Genomic DNA, 18,573 nt, shown 5'->3' on the forward strand with positions numbered 1-18,573 from the left:
TAAAATTTATTTTTTTTTTTTTTTTTTTTTTGGCAGGAAATGAGTTTCCAAGAAATGTTCACTTTTGATTTTTGTAGCATGTGGAGTGCAGAGCTACGCTTCACAAAAAAAAAAAATAATAATAAATAAATAAATAAATAAATAATAAATAAAATAAAATAAAATAATTTTTTTTCCTAATTAAGAATAGATTTGGGCCTGGCCGACCTGGGCCAGCCCAAGACTAAATCCACCTCTGAGCATGTGATTTTGCAGAAAGGTCCATCTACAAATATCGTGAAAGAAGTCAATCAATGTGTAAACGATAACAAATATTAAGCCCTTGTTTGAGCCCCATTTTGGTAAAAAAAAAAAAAAACATTTTGCAAAAGTAATTTTTTTTTGATGTTATGTGATTAAAAAGAAAGGAAAAAGTTTCAACTTACGCGTAAAATTATTTTATTGGATAATGTGAGTTTGAAAATGAGTTTTCAAAAAAATGGGATCCATACGTAGATTAAATAAAGAGAAATAACAATGGCTACTCTTCACTTATCAGCCAAAAGCATTTGTTCGTTAGCAAGTATACTGTATATAAATCGTTCATCCTCATTTGGCCTCCATTATTTGGATTTATAAGGAGGGAAATAATGTTTTTTTTTTTTTTTTTTTTTTAAAATGGATATTTTTAAAAAAAAAAAAATTTTTGTTCAAATAATGCCAAAATTTATTTATAGATAAGGTCAGATTCGTGTAACTCGTATCTCGAACCGAACCGTTCTGGGACCGGGTGGACCGGGACATCTCTTCACACTTAGCTTAAAGTAGCAGCACAATAAAAAGTTCATAGACCAACCTACCAACCTTCAGGAAAGAGGATGACAGTTGGAGCACTTCCCTTCCAAGAAAGGAACCCAAACAAACTGTCATCTGCACTCTTCCTAGGCCATTAACAATCACAAAAAATTCCAATTTTCTCTCAAAAATTCCTTGTAAAAAATGGATATCAAGATTTTCTTGATTTCATTCATTCTAACATCACTTATTTTCTCCCTCGTTTACATGCCCACAAAATTAACACAGCCCATCACCATCTTCAGACAAAGCAAAACCTTAATAATACCAAAAAACAGCACCCCATATCCAGTCACTTTTGCTTACTTGATCTCAGCATCCAGTGGAGATACTATGAAGCTAAAACGCCTAATGCTTGCACTCTACCATCCTGGGAATTTTTACCTGATTCATTTGGACAATGGTGCCCCTCAGGTTGAGCATCAAGAAATTTCAAGATTTGTGTCAAGTAATCCTGTTTTTAGTGAAGTTGGGAATGTTTGGATTGTGAAGAAGGGTAATTTAGTCACTTACAGAGGCCCTACTATGCTTGCTACAACACTACATGCAATGTCTATGCTATTGAGGACTGCAAATTGGGATTGGTTTATCAATCTCAGTGCATCTGATTATCCATTAGTAACTCAAGATGGTAAGGTGAGTGCCCTTTTTTCTTTATTTTTTTCTTTTCAAGAAATTGTTGAATAATTTTGGTGTACTCTATTTTCATGTTTTTTCCAGATTTGATCCATTCTTTTTCTGACCTGCCTAGAGATCTAAATTTTATACAGCACAGCAGCCGCTTGGGTTGGAAAATGTAAGATTGTGTTATTTTATTCAGCAATTCCATTTGTACAGGAAACTGTTTTACAGAAATTCACCAAAAATCTCACATTATGCAGGCTTGTGCTATGATAAAAATTCCCAAAAAATCACCCACCCCCGGTGCTATATTTGTTCCCTAGCGTTTCTGTTTGTGCAGTTTCTGTACACGTAACAATGCTTTATTTTATTACCATTATGGTTCGTTGTACTGTCTAGTTGGGTTCAATAGTGTAACACACACGAACTTGTTTATTTTGAATGCTATTATCAATTATTAGTGCATTTTTTTGCAGGAACAAAAGAGGAAAACCAATTATAATAGACCCTGGTTTGTACAGTGTAAATAAATCAGAAATTTGGTGGGTTATCAAGCAAAGAAGTCTGCCTACTGCTTTTAAGCTTTATACAGGTATATATATATAGTTTCTGTCTCTAATTTCTTGTAAATATTTCTGGTTTAGAAAATTTTGGGAGTTATTTGGATCCAAATAAGCAGCACATGTGAACTCTGAACACAATACCCACAAAAAGTACTAAAGTAAATGCCTAAATGGTTTTACTACAAAACCCTGCAAGGCATTTATGTTCCATACCCAGAATAATAAAATATTGCTGTCTGAAAATTATTAAATATAACAAGTAAAATAATAATTGTTTTCTCGATTGCAATATACCGATTTGATGAGCTGAACTTTCGTTAACAAGCTGACCTTACATCGTAACCTTAAAACCTCTCTTTTTTTATGGTTCGACAAAATGACTTCGTAATCTCAACAATCTTTCTTTCTTATCGTAGCGTAGGCCTTCAATACCCTACACGAAAGGTACCAAAGTATATATTCTATTACAAAATTCTGGTATGCCTTTATGTTCCATACTCTAGAATAATAAAGTGTTGCTGTCTGAAAATTATTAAATATAACAATTAAAATAATAATTGTTATCTCGAGTGCAATATACTCAATATACCAAATCATTTTCGACTGTTATAATTGCGGTTTCAGGTAAATGTCTTATTATTATTATTATTATTATTATTATTATTATTATTATTATTATTATTATTATTATTATTATAAATTGACTAAAAAGTCGGTAGCTTACAATTTCGAGAGAGATCTATAATTATCGTTTAAAAAAAAAATAAAAAAATATGTGGCTGTGATTTATGAAAGGTAGATACAAATGTTTGGTTGTGAGTCAAGTTTGGTGGCGATTGATTTTATTACACATTAAAGTCACTTTCAGAATTATAAAACCTTAGAATATGCATTAGGCACACCGATTTACCACCTAAAATATATCACCACTGACTATTCTACCAAAATCTTTTTTTCTTTATAAAAAAAAAATATATTGATTTACTCAACAATTATAGTCCCTAATTCCCTTTTGTCTTCAAATGTATTATTACTTTTACTTATAAGTAAAAAAGACATGTTTTGTAGTACGTATAAAAATACTTCCTTTGTTCTACGAAGATATAGTTCTTTTCATTTTCACACAAATTAATAAATATATAATTGAAAAATAATAATTATTTTTTAACATTTTTTCCAATTATATTCTTACATTAAATAAAGATTTAAAATAGAAGTAATTTTATTTATTGATAATAAAGAACATAAAATAGGAGTATATTAAAAAACTCAGCTATAACTTCAAGAAGCAAAATATCTTATAATTTGGGACAGATAAAAATGAAAAGTAAACATCTTTATGAAGCGATGACAGTCTATTACTTAGAAATCTATGAGGCAGCGTAATCTAAGAAGTGTCACATGGTGATATTTATGAGCACGTGCCTTTTTGATTGGATGTCGGGCCTTCCAGACACAGGTTCATAGATTGTCTCTTGAAATTTGCGAACTTGTGAAAGGTACATTTATTTTCGGGCTCTTATAAATTATACAAAATCCCCACATGACCATTGGCAGCTTATGTTTACAAATTGTTTATATTCAAGTTAATTTTTTATTCATATTTTAAAGGATTCAAAAGTACGACGTGCTTATTGATCAATCATTTGCATCTGTTTATATTTTTGAATAATTTATAAATACTTATTAAACTTGTTATTAAAAGATTTGTTTCTTATTCGTTCTATAAGAGAGAAATTTAATTTCGTTCGAGAGATAATCAGATATAGTTAGAACGGTTGCCTAAATTGAAACAAATATAAAAATTTATTGATTAATTTGAGATATAAATAATTCGATTATCAAAGTAAACAACACTATAATTTTGATAGGAAACCTTTTTTTTTTTTTTTTTTTTTTGTCAATTGTAATCCAGTTCAATATATCAAATGTGTCATAAGTATTATGCACTACTAAATTGCATAATTATAATTTATACCTGCAGGTTCAGCATGGACAGTGTTATCAAGATCCTTTGCTGAATATTGCGTAGTTGGGTGGGACAATCTACCTAGGACTCTTCTTCTTTACTACACAAATTTTGTGTCATCTCCAGAGGGTTATTTTCAGACAGTTATATGCAACTCTCAGGATTACAAGAACACGACGGTAAACCATGATCTTCATTACATCACTTGGGACAACCCTCCAAAGCAGCATCCTAGATCACTTGGATTGAGAGATTATAGAAAACTTGTCCTAAGCAATCGTCCATTTGCCAGGAAGTTCAAGAAAAATGACGTAGTATTGAACAAGATTGATCGTGAACTTCTTAAAAGAGGGTCCAGACAATTTGCTTATGGAGGGTGGTGTTCTAAGGGCGAAGATATTCAACAAAAATGCTCGGAATTGCAGAGTGAAAAATATGGTGTTCTAACGCCAGGTATAGGTTCGAGAAGATTGAAAATTTTGCTAAAAAAATTAATTTCTGCTCAAAATTTCAATAAGCGCCAATGCAAATGATTTAAATTGAGGTGGATTACATATTCATGCGTCTTCATATTTTTGTAAGCTCTTAAATTTTTCATATCTATTTAGCTTTACAATATTAGCAAAAATGTAAATGCTATCAAATCGTGAATCAATAATAATTGAATTACATGAAATTCTTTGTTTCATGATCTAAAACTTTTTCTTTGCATATATGTTTCTGGATACATTTGATACACAATATTGATTTAGGGGATAAGATTAAAATGGATATGATTAAAGTAGATCACGCTATGACAAGGCATTTGTTGCTATTGTTGGGAAATAAGCAAAAATCTAGTCAACAAAACTTGTACTTAAATGTTGACTTTGCAAAATGGACCTCCACGTGGCCAATCGAGAGCAATTCCACGTGTTCCTCCCTGCACACAACAACGCACAGCCGCATACACTTCGACGGTCAAGTCAGTGGTCGATAATCGGAACGGTGCCGAAATTGTGCAAGAGAGTGAGGAGGAGAATATATAATGCTTGAATGTGGAGAGCTTAGTTTAGTATGAGTTTCATTATCTTTGCTCCTCGCCAAACCTTGAGTATTTATAGACGAGGAGCACCGTTAGATGTGGGACACGTGTATGCATCTGACAGCGTGAGACATTTGCTCGTAGGTGTCAATCAGCTACATCTAGAGTGGGCGGGTTATTAATTCTCCTGAGTTGAGTTGACATAAATTTGATGTCACATCACCTAGACCCATGGAGATGTCACATCCATAGGTGATCCTGACATAGATATACTTCTGAAATTGGCGGTGGAGGTGTCTGTTAAGAGAGCACCTCGGATAGCCAAGCACTTCAATCGCTTTAGTAGATTTAGTTTACAAAGTGTGTGCCTTGCAATGCGTTGAGTCGGGGTTCGGCTGAAGTCGACACCACTTCGAAACCACGTCGTTGGGACACGTGGCACTTCGTAGGCAAGAGGGACACTATTGCCGAAGTGATTTAGTGCGGGGTGTAACAGTGGTCTCCCCAAGTTCAGGCATGAGTATTCATATCATGGGTGGACTTGTTTATCTGATTGTGCAGACCTTAAAAGGAAATTTACAGTATCTCGTAAAATGTTAACGTTCAAGCGCGAGGCGAGTAGATGCGTCAAAGGCTTTGTGGGCGGAGTGTATTGTTAAAATCGAAGCGATGGTGATAAGGGCTCGTCTTGGTTGGTAGTTCGTGAAATCGCAAAGGGCAGTTAATTTCTAATCGAGGCGTATGAGCCATGATGCTGGGGGTAATGGAGCTTATCTGCAATTAGTGCGTTGACCCACAGGGGACCACGCGTCGGGAGATGGCTTGAGCTTTGTAAAGCATGGAAACACAGCATTCGAGGTGAAGAACCTTAGGTGCCTTGAAGCTCTGACAAGCTGAAGAAGAAACGTATTTGCAACCGGTAAGTTGACCCATAGGGGACGACGCTTTGGGAGATGGCTTAAACTTTGTAAAGCTTAGAAACACAGCGTCGGAGGCGAAGAATCTCAGGTGCATTGAAGCTATGAAAATTTTTGGAAGAAGCGTATCTGCAACTGGTGCGTTGACCCACAAGAGACGATGCGTTAGGAGATTGCTTAAGCTTTGTAAACCTTGGGAACGCAGTGTCCGAGGCGAAGGACCTCAGGTGCGTTAAAGATGTGAAAAGTTGAGGAAGAAGCGTATATATAACCGGTGCATTGACCCACAAGGGACGACGAGTAGGGAGATGGCTTAAGCTTTGTAAAGCTTGAAAACGCAGCGTCCGAGACGAAGAACCTCAGGTGCGTTTAAGCTCTAAAAATCTAAGAAAAAAGCGTATCTGCAACCGGTGTGTTGACCCACGGGGGATGACGCGTGGGGAGATGGCTTAAACTTTGTAAAGCTTGGAAATGCAGCATCCGAGGCGAAGAACCTCAGGTGCGTTGAAGCTCTGAAAAGCTGAGAAGTGCTTGATCCGAGGTGAATTGGGATAGCTTGTCCTTGATCTGAAGCGTCTTATTATGACTTTAATCGATGTGACAGCTGTCGTGTATTTCCAAGGCGACAGTTGGATGTGATGCATGTTCCCAGAAAAAGGGCTGTTGCAGTTACTTATTGTTGATGATTGTTGTTGTTCGAGGTGACGCGTTTTATGCGTGCGTGAGGGACACAATCAGATCTTGGGCATTGATCAAATTTGGCTTTTCATTTCAACGGTCTAGACTTGTGATAAGAAGAACGACCTAAATTGACATTGTTTGAATTCAATGGTGGGGATCGTCTGAGGTTTCCTATAAAATGAGGACTCAGTGTCATTCCAACGTTTTTACTTTTGCACTCAGAGAATCCGTCCTGCTCTCAAATTCTTTGGTGATTTTCGACGATTTTGAGTCTTTCAATGATCTCGGTGACCGCTTAAGGTGTTGGTTTGAGCTTTTCGGCATTATGACAATAATCCCGGTCGACTTTCGTAAGCATTCTTGAGTTTTTCACAATTTTTTCAAAAAATATGGCCTCTGAGGGTAGTGGGTCGTCTGGGAGGGAGTTGGAAATAGTGAGGGTGGACCAGCCTATATTGGCGACCTCTTCGAAATTGTCTCAGGCGATATTGGGAGGGGAAAACATTTGGAAGAGAACTGATAGTCTGATAGACACTTCTATACACTGTAGGGACATCTAACTACCCTTCTAAACTCATGTCTGCTGACCTTGATAGACTTAGGAAGGAGTACAGGATCCCAGACAATGTGGGTCTGATTTTGCCAGAGCTGGACGAGCGGGCATGTTATCCCAGGTCAAGGTGTGTCGCCATTAGTGAGGCCATTCTCAGGGTGGGGCTTAAGTTACCCATCCATTCATTCTTTAGGTACCTCCTGAGGTCGTATGGTTTAGCTCCAACCCTGTTAAACCCAAATTCTTGGAGCCAAATGGTGGGGTCGTGGATGTTGTGGAAGGAGACATCTTACGGGAAGGAAATGTCCTTTTCCATCTTCCAGACCATGTATATACCTAAGGTTGCAGCTAGGGAGATAAAACGAAGGGGTGGTATTACTTGACCTCCTAAGGGGCCCTACTCCATTCGTTATCGACCTGTCGAGCTCCATAAAAGACTGGAAGAGTTTGTGGTACTGGGCTTCAGGAAGGTGGGATACGATGGAGGGGGATCTCCTGGCACCCCTGACAGCACCAACAAAATACTCAACTCTTAGTGAGTACTGAAACTACGGATTTACTTGCATATCCATCCGTTTTGGTTTAGAATTTAACTTGTCTTTTCATGCAGGTAAACTTCCTCGGTGCGAGTTGTCTACAAAAGACTTCGACACCATCTGCATCGTATTTCATCTTCCTCCAAAGAGGAGATCTTATAACGAGTTGATAAGGAAGAATATTCATTTTGTGTAGCACGAGCTAATGGCCTCCTAGGGTGAGTGTAGAGGTTACATTATTACAGTCTATGGTTGAAGTATTCATACTTTGACTGATTTTTTTGTTTTGTTGCAAATGGTTTCAACAAGAAGAGGCCTCTGAAGCTAGATTTTAAAACAATCCAACGGATGATAGCCGAAGTGAAGGCCTTGAAGACCTCCTCATCGGCCTATAAGAAATAGACGGAGGACCTAGTGGCTACAAGCAAAAGGCTCCAGCCAGTGGTCTTCGAGGAGGAGGATCCTAGGGCTTCTCTGTTGAGGAGGGGTAAGAAGGCCACCGGGCCGTCGGTAAAGGGGCCTTCAGTGGCCAGGCCTGTCCCATCACTTCGCCAGACAACGATCCCCACTGGGATTGCAATAAGGGGAAAAGTGGCTCCTCCTCCTGAGGCGTTTGTTGCTGCTTCAGTTCTGGCCACTCCAATAGCCCAAGTGCCAGGTTAGCCGAAGAGGAAGAGGGCTCGACAGGAGAAGGAGGTGGACTTCCTGAGCATGAATGACGAAGAGCCAGTTAAGGAGGTGTTGAAAGCTCCGTCTTTAGAAACTGCTGCAGTGGCACTGGTCCACAGCAGGTATTGGACTGAGGCGTGGAAAGACCACACGACCTCGTGCACTGCGGAGAACTTGGTCGCAGCGAACAGTGCCTGCCTTGCTCGAGCCCTCAACACCAACATCCAGCTAGAGGGTTTGGTAAAGGACCTCCGAGCCAAGAATGTGGATCTGGCTCAGCGGCTGGAGGCAAACCTTCTCTATGGGGAGGCTATCCAAGCTGCTGAGGTGAAGGCTTCAGAGGTGGAGCGTCAGCGGACCGACGCAGTTGAGGAAAGCCACTACTGACATGGAGGGGCTGAAGAAGGACCTCCACGAAGTGGAATGCCAGGTGGCTGCTCTTACTAGGCGACTTGATCACGCCAGTGAGCACCATCGTTTGACAACGGAGGTTTTGGAGGCCTCAAATAAGGAGAAGGCCGAGCTGAGGCAGCGGGCGGAGGCCTAGGTTGAGGAGATCGGCTCCCTCAAGGAGGAAGTGAAGGCGGCATGGAAGTCAGCAATGCAACACTTCATCGATCACTTGGAGAAGCACCCCCTTTGTGATACCGGTGCTAACTTCTAGGCCTCATGGAACGCCTAGGCGATGCTGAAACACCTAAAGGAGGTTCACCCAATACTGGACATTTTTGCCCTGGAAGCAAAGTTCGATGGACCGACAGGAGGTCCGCCAGACATTGCTGCAGAGGAACCTCAGGAGGCCGAAGTAGCCCCGATGGAGGAGCTCGTAGTGCATGTAGATTAGGATTTTGAATGTAATGGCTCCGGCCCATTTTGTAATCTATTTGATGTTAATGAAATGAATTTTTTTGCCAAGTGTTGATACTTGTTTCCTTTGTGCTGAACTGTTTATTCTGTTACAACTTGATCGCTGCTTAAATTAATAATACTAACCATCAATAAATGGTTGAGGCGAACAATGAAAATCCATATAATATAGCGAACTGAAGATTCAAATAACTTGAATTCAACAATCATACACTAAGGCAATCCAAGTGGTTAGTCAGATAGGAACAAGTTACAATTTGTAGGTCATAATCAGATCGGATCGAACACACATTGATTTATTGGTAATACTTCCTCAAGTGTTCAATGTTCCACTGATGAGGCAATACTTTTCCTGCCATATCTTCAATTTCGTAGGTCCTGGATCAGGATTCTTTGATAATGCGGTACGTGCCTTCCCAGTTCGGTCCAAACACTCCGGAGCCTGTTGGCTTTGATGATGGGAACAGCTTTCTGAGTACTAGATCGCCTAAGTGTAGAGTTCAACTTCTAACCCTCGAGTTGTAATGGCGGGTCATCTTCCTTTGATACATAGCCACTTTGACTTGGGATGAATCTCTTCTTTCTTCCAGGAGATGGAGTTCGTACACTCTCGCTTCGTCCTTGTTGATCTCATTAAAGTTTATACGAAGATGCGAGGGGACTCCTACCTCGACTGGACTCGTGGCCTCAGCTCCATAAGTCATGGAGAAAGGTGTTTCCTTTGTTTCGGTTCGGCTTGTTGTTCGTATGGCCCAGAGGACATGGGAAAGTTCATCGATCCATGCTCCCTTCGAAGGGTCAAGCTTCCTTTTCAGGGTGTGCTTGATCGTATTGTTAACTGCCTCGACTTGGCCATTTATTTGAGGGTGATGGTTTTGAAAAGTCCATCCTTATGCTGAGTTAGTCACACAATTCTCGCATCTTTTTATTACCGAACTGCCTTCTGTTGTCAGACACTAAGGAATAAGGAATGCTGAACCTACAAATGATGTTCTTCCAGACGAACTTTGTGGTGTTCGCCTCATTGATTTTTGCCAAAGGTTCAGCTTCGACCTACTTAGTGAAGTAATCAATCGCGACAACGGCAAAGGTTGCACTTCCTCTTCCTTTCGAGAGGGGGCCACTGAAGTCTATACCCCATTTGGCGAAGGGCTATGGACTGGTGACCACGGAGAGTTCCTGAGAAGGCTGTCTCTGAACATTAGCGAACCTCTGACACTTGTCACATTTTTGAACAAATTGACAAAAATCCCTTTTCAAGGTCGGTCAGAAATAACCTTGTCGAAGTACCTTGTGTGCCAGGTTGCTCCACCGGAGTGGTTACCGCAAACTTCCTCATGAATTTCTCTCAGGATGCACATGGCCTCCTCCTTTTCAACGCATCGGAGTAGGGGTGATGAGAAACCTCTTTTATATAACACGCCATCTTGAAGTATGAAGTGAGCAACCCTTCTTCTCAACTTCTTTGCGTCGTTATTTGAGGGTGGTAGTGATTGATCTTCGAGATAGGTTATGATGGGTTGCATCCAAGGTGGCGTACCGTCAATCCACATTACTTCCTCACCTTCGAAGGTGGAGGGCTTCAGCAGACACTCGATTGGAATGATCCTTAGCAACTTAGAATATTTGTTGATGATGAGTTTGGACAGGGTGTCCGCATGTGTATTTTTGAGACGTGGGACTTGGAACAGTTTGAACCTCTCGAAGTGGGGGACTAGTTTAGAATTAGTCTCAAATAGGTGGCCATGACACTATCTTTGGCCGCGAATTTTCATTGACTTGACTCACCACAAGTTGTGAGTCGCTACTGGCTTGTAATCTTTCAACATGCATTTCTTTAGCCAGCTTGAGGCCTGCAAAGAGGGCTTCATACTCTACAGCATTGTTCGAAGTTTTGAAGTCGAACCTGCTTGCGCAGTTCAGGTTATGGCCCTCAGGGCTCTTCAGGACGACTCCGGCTCCGGAGCCGCATTCTCCTGACGATCCGTCCAGAAAAAGCTTCCAAGTTGGGGGCTCTACAGATCCATTGTTTCCTCTATTTCTGGGGCTTTAACAAACTCGACAACAAAATCCGCGAGGGCTGGCCCTTGATGGCACTTCGGGTTTTGAACAAGAGGTCGAACTCACTGAGCTCAATTACCCACTTTAGTAATCGACCAAAGTGTCTACTTTCTATAGCACTTATTTCAGTGAAAAGTTGGTGAGCACTTCAATTGAGTGAGCCTGAAAGTATGGCCTCAACTTTCTTGACGCGGTAACAAGGGAGAGAGCAAGCTTTTCCATGTCTGGGTAGCGAGTCTCTGCCGGCATCAAGGCCTTGCTGATGTACTACACTAGCAGTTGGCGTGCTTCTTTTTTCCTAACGAGCACCGTGCTGACTGCCTCATCTGAAACTGCTAAATAAAGCAAGAGTGTCTCGCACGGTTTAGGTTTAGATAGTAGGGACGCCTCTTCCAAGTGCTTCTTCAGCGCTTGGAAGGTTGCCTCACATTTTTCGGTCCATTGGAACTTTTTCCCCTGCTTCAGAATCTTGAAGAAGGGTAGGCTCTTGTCAGTGGCTTTGGACCTCTTTTGGCTTCTGGGGTGACTTGATTTCTAACAAGGCTCTTATCTTCTCCGGGTTTACCTCAATTCCTCTATGGTTCACAATGTATCCCAAAAATTGACTTGATGCTACCCCATATGTGCACTTCAGCGGGTTCAGCTTCATCTTGTATTTCCTTAAAATTTGAAAAGTGGTGTCCAAGTGACATATGTGATCCTCTGCTTGGAGGCTTTTGACCAGCATGTCATCTACGTAGACTTCCATGGTTTTGCCAATGAGGTCGGTGAACATCATGTTGACCAACATTTGGTATGTGGCGTCGACATTTTTCAATTCGAGGGGCATCACTTTGTAGCAGTACAATCCTCGGTCTGTGATGAAAGATGTGGCCTCTTCATCTGGTCGGAATATGGGTATCTAGTTATACCCTGAATAAGCATCCATGAAGCTCAGTAGTTCGTGTCCAGCGGTGGAGTCCACTAATTGGTCTATCTTTTGGATGGGAAAGCTGTCCTTTGGACAAGCTTTGTTCAAGTTGGTGAAGTCAACGCACACCCTCCACTTTCCGGTAGACTTCTTCACAAGCACTGGGTTGGATATTCACTTCGGATAAATCACTTTTCTGATGAAGTCGTTGTGACTGAACTTATCGACCTCTTCCTTCAGCGCCTCGTACCTTTCTGGGTTGAGTGCTCGCTCTTTTATCATTGCGGCGTACAAGTGGGGTTGACGTTCAAGTGGTCTATTCCTACCATGACCTCATGCTTCCATGCGAAGATGTCTAGATTCCTTTTCAAAAAATTCATTAGTTCTTCTTTCGTCTGAAGGGGCAAAACTTTTCCTATTCGCAAGACCCGAGTGGGCTCTTGAGAGTTGGTAGGAAAAGTCTCGAGTTCTTCCATAGGAATTGCACTCAGTTCATACTCGATGATCTGAGGGTCCAATTCATCAAAAGGGTGCCCTTCTTCAGGGGTCTCGATTATGTCGACGTCTTTCCCCTGCTCGGGATCTGCCCTTGTTCAGGGGCATCAAGCATCTCTACATCCGTGTTGACTCCATTTGCTCATCGGTTGTTATCACATTCACAGTGCGGGGCTCAGATTTTCGTATGGAGATCAGGTAACGTGATCTTGAGCCCATCTGGTCACCTTGGACCATCATGCTCCCATACTCAGTTGGAAACTTCGTATATAAGTGGTGAATGGAGGTTACGGCCCAAAGGTCCTTCAGTGCAAGTCGGTCGAGGCCCCTTGGAAAGTTAACCTGTGATCCACCACTAAAAATTCCGTGTAGTGCTGAGCCACTAGGGGTGCTGATCCCATCTCAACAGGCAAAGTTATTCGTCCTCGTAGGATGATGCTATCTCTAGTGAATCCGAATATTAGGTCGGTCATGGGAACCAAATCATGCATAATTTGCATCTTGTCAAAGGTTGATCCGAATAGTATATTCACTTAGCTCCCATTGTCAACCAGCATGCACTTAAGTCTGTTCCGAGCCACGACGACCCTTACTACCAATTCATCGCAGTGTGGGTGATGAACACCTTGTGAATCTTCTTGAGAGAAGGTGATTGGATCCATTCTGTTAGTATGGGACTGGCTGACGATATAAGTGATCATTGGTGGGTCTTTTGCTTCCCTTGTGTAGTTCTTTTGGGCATTTCTGGTATTTTCCCCGATGTGGGCCCCCCAATGATTTTATCAATTTCCCGGATCGTATCGCCTCCGATGGCTGGGGCTTGGTTCCTTTGCCTGGATTCTCCTTGAAATCTATCTCTCGTCTCTCTCATTCGAGGTGATTGATCCCATTATCGCCTCGACTCCCTATTTGGAGAGGTGGACCTGTGGGAGTGTTCATGATAATGGTCCTTCCTGGAGGAATGTGAGTTGACTTGGTTTGACAATTGAGGCGCATCTCTACATTCGTTGATGTCATGGCTATAGAGTTGGTGAAATGTGCAAAACTTTGCCCCTTTCAGGGGCCTGCTTGTCTGCTTCTTCTTCTTCTTGCATCGATTGTTTGTTCTCCCGGAAGGTCCTACTTCGACAGGAGTATTTTCATATGCCAGCACTAGAACTGCATTCAGAGTGGCTGAAGCCAATGCTTGTCTGGATATGGGGGCTACTGTGTGACCTGCCTGGGCCCATTATTGGGTGATGAGTGTGCCGCTGGTCCTTGACTCATCTGTCTCTGAGGCGGAGGAAGTCCCTGAGCTGCACGATTATGGTGGTCAATCATCTCATCATTGACGATTTCCACCCTCATCATTTCAACCAGTTTGTCATAAGTACCTGGATTCTTGCTTCGTACGTCTCTCCAGAACAATGTGTTCATGTTGATGCCTCCTTTCAGGGCTAAAAGGGCCTCTCTATCAGTGACTTGTTTGCAGTATGTGATTTCGTCAGTGAATCTGGCGAGATAGCTTTTCAGCATCTCGCCAAGAGCATGCATCATATCTTGTAGGCGCTGTATTGGGGCCTCTCCTTCCCTTCGTGAGAAGTATTGGTTCAAAAATGCCTTCTTCAAATCTGACCAACTTCTAATGCTTGAAGGTGGTATCCTACTATACTACACCTCTGCAACTCCAGTAAGGGTCAGATGGAAGGCCCTACATTTTAGTGCCTCTGAGGCTCATCTACGTCATGTACTTAGTGAGGTGTTTCTGTGGGTCTTCTTTTCATTTATACTTAGGGATTTTAGGCGGCATGAAGTTCGCAAGCATCGGGAAGTTTCAAATTTCTCTGGAGAAGGGGAGGTTGTCATTATCGTCATCAATTTCGTAGGAGCGACATGGCCCTTCAGAGCCTTCCCCATCTGATGCATTTTGGAGAGGTAGAGGTGCCCCTCCTCGACTACCCTAATTCACTAGGTTTCTCCTCTCCCGCCTATTTCTTGGCGGAGAAGGTGCCTACTATTCTTCTTCTTGCTCCTGCTCCTGAACATGAGCCGACCTTTGTATAGAGCGGACCCTATTACTAGGGTTTCGCCCTATCCGGTCGAAAACACTTACTGACCTCTGAGGTTCGTAATGTGGGAGAAAGTTTTCTCCCAACTGTGGTTTTGCCGCGTGAGTACCTTGGGTATAGGAAGTGACATTCACTCCCACTTCCCTCTCAGCGGGGTATTCCCTGTGGTGGCTTGAATGGCCCGGGGCATAAGATGCTGGGTTTTTCCCTTGAGTTGGATGTAGCCTTTGTGGCATTGGAAAGGCATGCTGACTTTAGGCTTGCATGAATAATTCACGTATCGCTAGATTCTGGGCTGTAATGTCTCTCGTGCCTGTAGCTATTTGAGCCATCCATTCAGTGAGTGCTGCTATCCTATTGCCTCGGTGAGGCCGTTGATGGGGTCTCCGATGCGTGACATTGGTTTGGATCACCTCTTCTTCAAAGGCGTCCCTGTGCCCTTTAAGATTTGCATTCTCATTGCTATAACTCATTTTCTCAATCCTTTTTTAAGGGTGCTATGAACTTGAGACAGTTGACTTGGTCCTTTTTCAAGAACGTCCCTTTTTCAAGTTAAGTCGATAGTTTTTCGGTGGCTTTTTTCGACGGTAAATGGGAAATTCTTTGGTTGGACAATTCCCACAAATGACGCCAATCTGTTGACCTCGCGAAATGGACCTCCACGTGGCCAACTGAGAGTCACTCCACGTGTTCTTCCCTATATACAACAACGCATGGTCAGGAGCACACGATCGGAACCAAAGGGGGTGGTGACGGCCGCATACACTCCCACGGTTAAGTCAGTGGTCGATGATCAGAATGGTGCCGAAATTGTGCAAAAGAGTGGGGAGGAGAATATATAATGCTTGAATATGGAGAGCTTAGTTTAGTATGAGTTTCATTACCTTTGCCCCTTGCCATACCTTGAGTATTTGTAGACGAGGAGCACCGTTGGATGTAGGATACGTGTATGCATCTGAAATGGTAAGTAATTGCTCCAATCTCATTCTTAAATATTGATCTTGAATCTTCAAGCTTGCATTATAGAATGTTGAAGCGAGAAATCAGGCTCTTCAAACGTTGACCTACCTTCCTAATCTGTTGTCATGGGCTTGCTTCCCTATTTATTATTATTTTTTCTATCTTTCTTTCTATAACTAGTAGATGTTTCATTCCTGGCCTTTTGTTAATATGGGCTAGATGAGGCTAGCCCATGAAATGGATAAATCGTATAACAAATCATCTTTGTTCCTTTTGCATTGGTGTCTTTGTATCAGAAAAAGGAATGTGAAATTACCCTTCAAGCGTGATTAATTTGGAATCCGAAATTTGAAGTGATGAGCAATTGCTCCAATCTCGTTCCTAAATATCGATCTTGAATCTTCAAGCGTCCAACTTTTAGATATTATTTGGTGTAAAAATGTGTTTCTCAAATGAACACTTTAGTAAGGGTAATTTTGACCATCCAGTGCATTTGTCCAAATGAATGAGGATGGCCCAAGTGGCAACCCCCAATTGGCTGCTGGAGACTCACTCGAGTTGTGCTTCTTTAAAGCTAATCTAGTCCATCCATCTTTGATCAATGGTTGAGACTAATTGGCTACAATATCTTTGGTACTTGAGGGGTCAATCGATTCGATTCATCCACTTGGTCTTTCGTCTTCTGGTTTTTTGAAAGTCTCTTTGGTTGTTTCTTTGAGAGTTCTCTTCTTCTTTGATTTTCTATACTTATGATCTCACATGAGATCTTAATCATTTTGCTCAAAATCCTATGTGATTAGTTGTGCTACAGTAGTTTGGCTAGTTGTTTGGCCTGTAATTCGTCTATTTGTTAGGCTGTAGGATTCTCGGTCTTGTTGGTGGTTAAGGTCGTGATTTGTGAGATCAATTTGGATACAGGATCAGATTTTGTGTCTGATTGTGATTTCAATATCATCGAACTATCTCTTGGAAGGTTATTTTGCACATAGTGAACGGCTAGCCTCGAAGCCCCTCTAGATTAGGTGATTTCGCTGAACTGGGTAAACAATTGTCGATGTTCTTATTGCTTTTGTGCATGGTTTAGGTTAAAATCCTTACATTTGGTATTCTCCAAAGAGAATCACTATAGCCCCCTGTTAAACATTTCCTGTACGTGGAGACATTTCCTTCTTCAAAAGTATGAGTTGTCGTCCGTTGCTTAATGGGGTCCTCAAAGACAAATCAAGAGTAACAGACTTTGGAATTGAATAAGAGGAATGAGAAATCACAAGCTCTCTAGATGAAAATTGCTTGACAATGGCGACTGTAAACCTAGTTCATGCCATCTTGCCGAACAAAGGCTAAGGGGCTGACACGTCAATCCCTGTCATAGGGGCCTATCCCAACTTTCGTTTGTGTAGCAGGTTTGTTATTTAAAGGGTTACGGTCTTTTTTTTTTTTTTTTTTTTTTTTTTTTTTCCTAATTTCACTCAACTTCTTTCTCTCTCTCTTTTTTTTTTTTTTTTTTTGCACATGCAATCCTTGAACTTTTATTAGTAATGCAATTAAGATCAAAATATTTATTGAAGGTACCAAATGGACGTGATTCGACTTATATTATTTAAGCTACACTAATTATACCTAATCAAGTCAACTTGAGATTGTTTAGTATAATATTAATTTATGCTTATTCCACGAAGGCAAGACTATATGAACTCTTAAATTATATAAAATCAAAGAAGAAATATATATTATTTCCTTGAAATTATATCCGCCTAACTTTTCATCTACCATTGTTGTCGGACGTAAATAATTAGATCATGGTTGTTTTGCCCTTCTCATTATTACAGTACTTTCAGCTCGCATTTTTTAAACAATTTCTTCATGATACATTATAAAACTAATGATCCAGACTAATTTCAAGAGAAAATACTCATGTGAACTTATTAATGTATCTAACGAGGTGACATATTTCGAACACAAATACATGTTCGCTACTTATTTCTATTAGTTGTTAATGTTTGGAGTTTCATCTTAAAATATTAAACTTAATAAGAGGAGTAGTCCAAATCCTTATAAGTTGGTTTATATTTATATCTCTCTTCGAAGTAGGACTTATCTTTAAAATTGTCCTAGCAAAATGGTGGTTCATTTGAGTAATTCAAAATTGAAATTCTTGTACATTTTTTTGAATCTTAATTGAATCGAATTACTCATTAGAACTTAATGGGATGGTACAAACTCTTATAAGTTGATCTATATTTTCATCTTTATTTGATATGAAAATTTATCCCCTTAATATTTATTACCAACATATCAACATATTAGTGCAATAAATTGATCTTACTCTTTAGTATATCAAAGAACTTCTACATGAGTTATATTTGTGCATTTTGCACTTAACTCAAATTACCATAATGTGATCAATGACTCTTATTTGCATATTCAATTATGTAATGAACAATTTAAATGAATAAATAGCACTATATTTATTAATTGACGAAAACAAAATATAATAAATTACAATCATGTCCCAACACTCTTGGATGCATATCACAACAATCTCTCTCTCGCTCTAATTGTGTCACATGTCCTGCATTTCGATGCCTTCGACATAAGCCTCAATACAAGCAGCTGGCAAGCTTTCAGTAAATGGATTGACAAGGTTCTATTCAAAAGAAATCTTGCAAATCGTCACATCCTTATGATGGATTATCTGGATTATCTCTCTTAAGAGATGATATATGTGTCACATAATCAAATGATGTTTAACGAACGGAAATATTTTGAATTATTCCAAATCAAGGAGGGATAATTCGGGAAGGTAAAGGCAACATAATATATTAGTTAATCAACATCTGCTCACGTTGATCAATGGTTTGTAAA

At 40.5% G+C, this 18,573-nt stretch overlaps 1 protein-coding gene across 1 annotated transcript; it reads left to right on the forward strand.

Moving 5' to 3' along the window:
* The first annotated feature begins 843 nt into the window (after positions 1–843).
* Positions 844–4,545, forward strand: LOC111389795 (beta-glucuronosyltransferase GlcAT14A). Its single transcript, XM_023014769.1, has 4 exons — positions 844–1,465; positions 1,555–1,630; positions 1,932–2,047; positions 4,003–4,545. The coding sequence occupies exons 1-4, from the start codon at positions 979–981 to the stop codon at positions 4,518–4,520; spliced, it is 1,197 nt and encodes a 398-aa protein (XP_022870537.1). The 5' UTR covers positions 844–978; the 3' UTR covers positions 4,521–4,545.
* Positions 4,546–18,573: the final 14,028 nt, after the last annotated feature.

The sequence above is a fragment of the Olea europaea genome, unplaced genomic scaffold (assembly GCF_002742605.1).
Source record: "Olea europaea var. sylvestris unplaced genomic scaffold, O_europaea_v1 scaffold622, whole genome shotgun sequence".
Classification (NCBI taxonomy): domain Eukaryota; kingdom Viridiplantae; phylum Streptophyta; class Magnoliopsida; order Lamiales; family Oleaceae; genus Olea; species Olea europaea.

Excerpts from the sequence above, each read along its gene's own strand:
- LOC111389795 (XM_023014769.1), top strand. The coding sequence starts at position 979 with ATGGATATCAAGATTTTCTTGATTTCATTCATTCTAACATCACTTATT. Across the intron at positions 1,466-1,554 it reads TCCATTAGTAACTCAAGATG|ATTTGATCCATTCTTTTTCT; the intron begins GTAAGGTGAGTG and ends TGTTTTTTCCAG. Across the intron at positions 1,631-1,931 it reads AGCCGCTTGGGTTGGAAAAT|GAACAAAAGAGGAAAACCAA; the intron begins GTAAGATTGTGT and ends ATTTTTTTGCAG.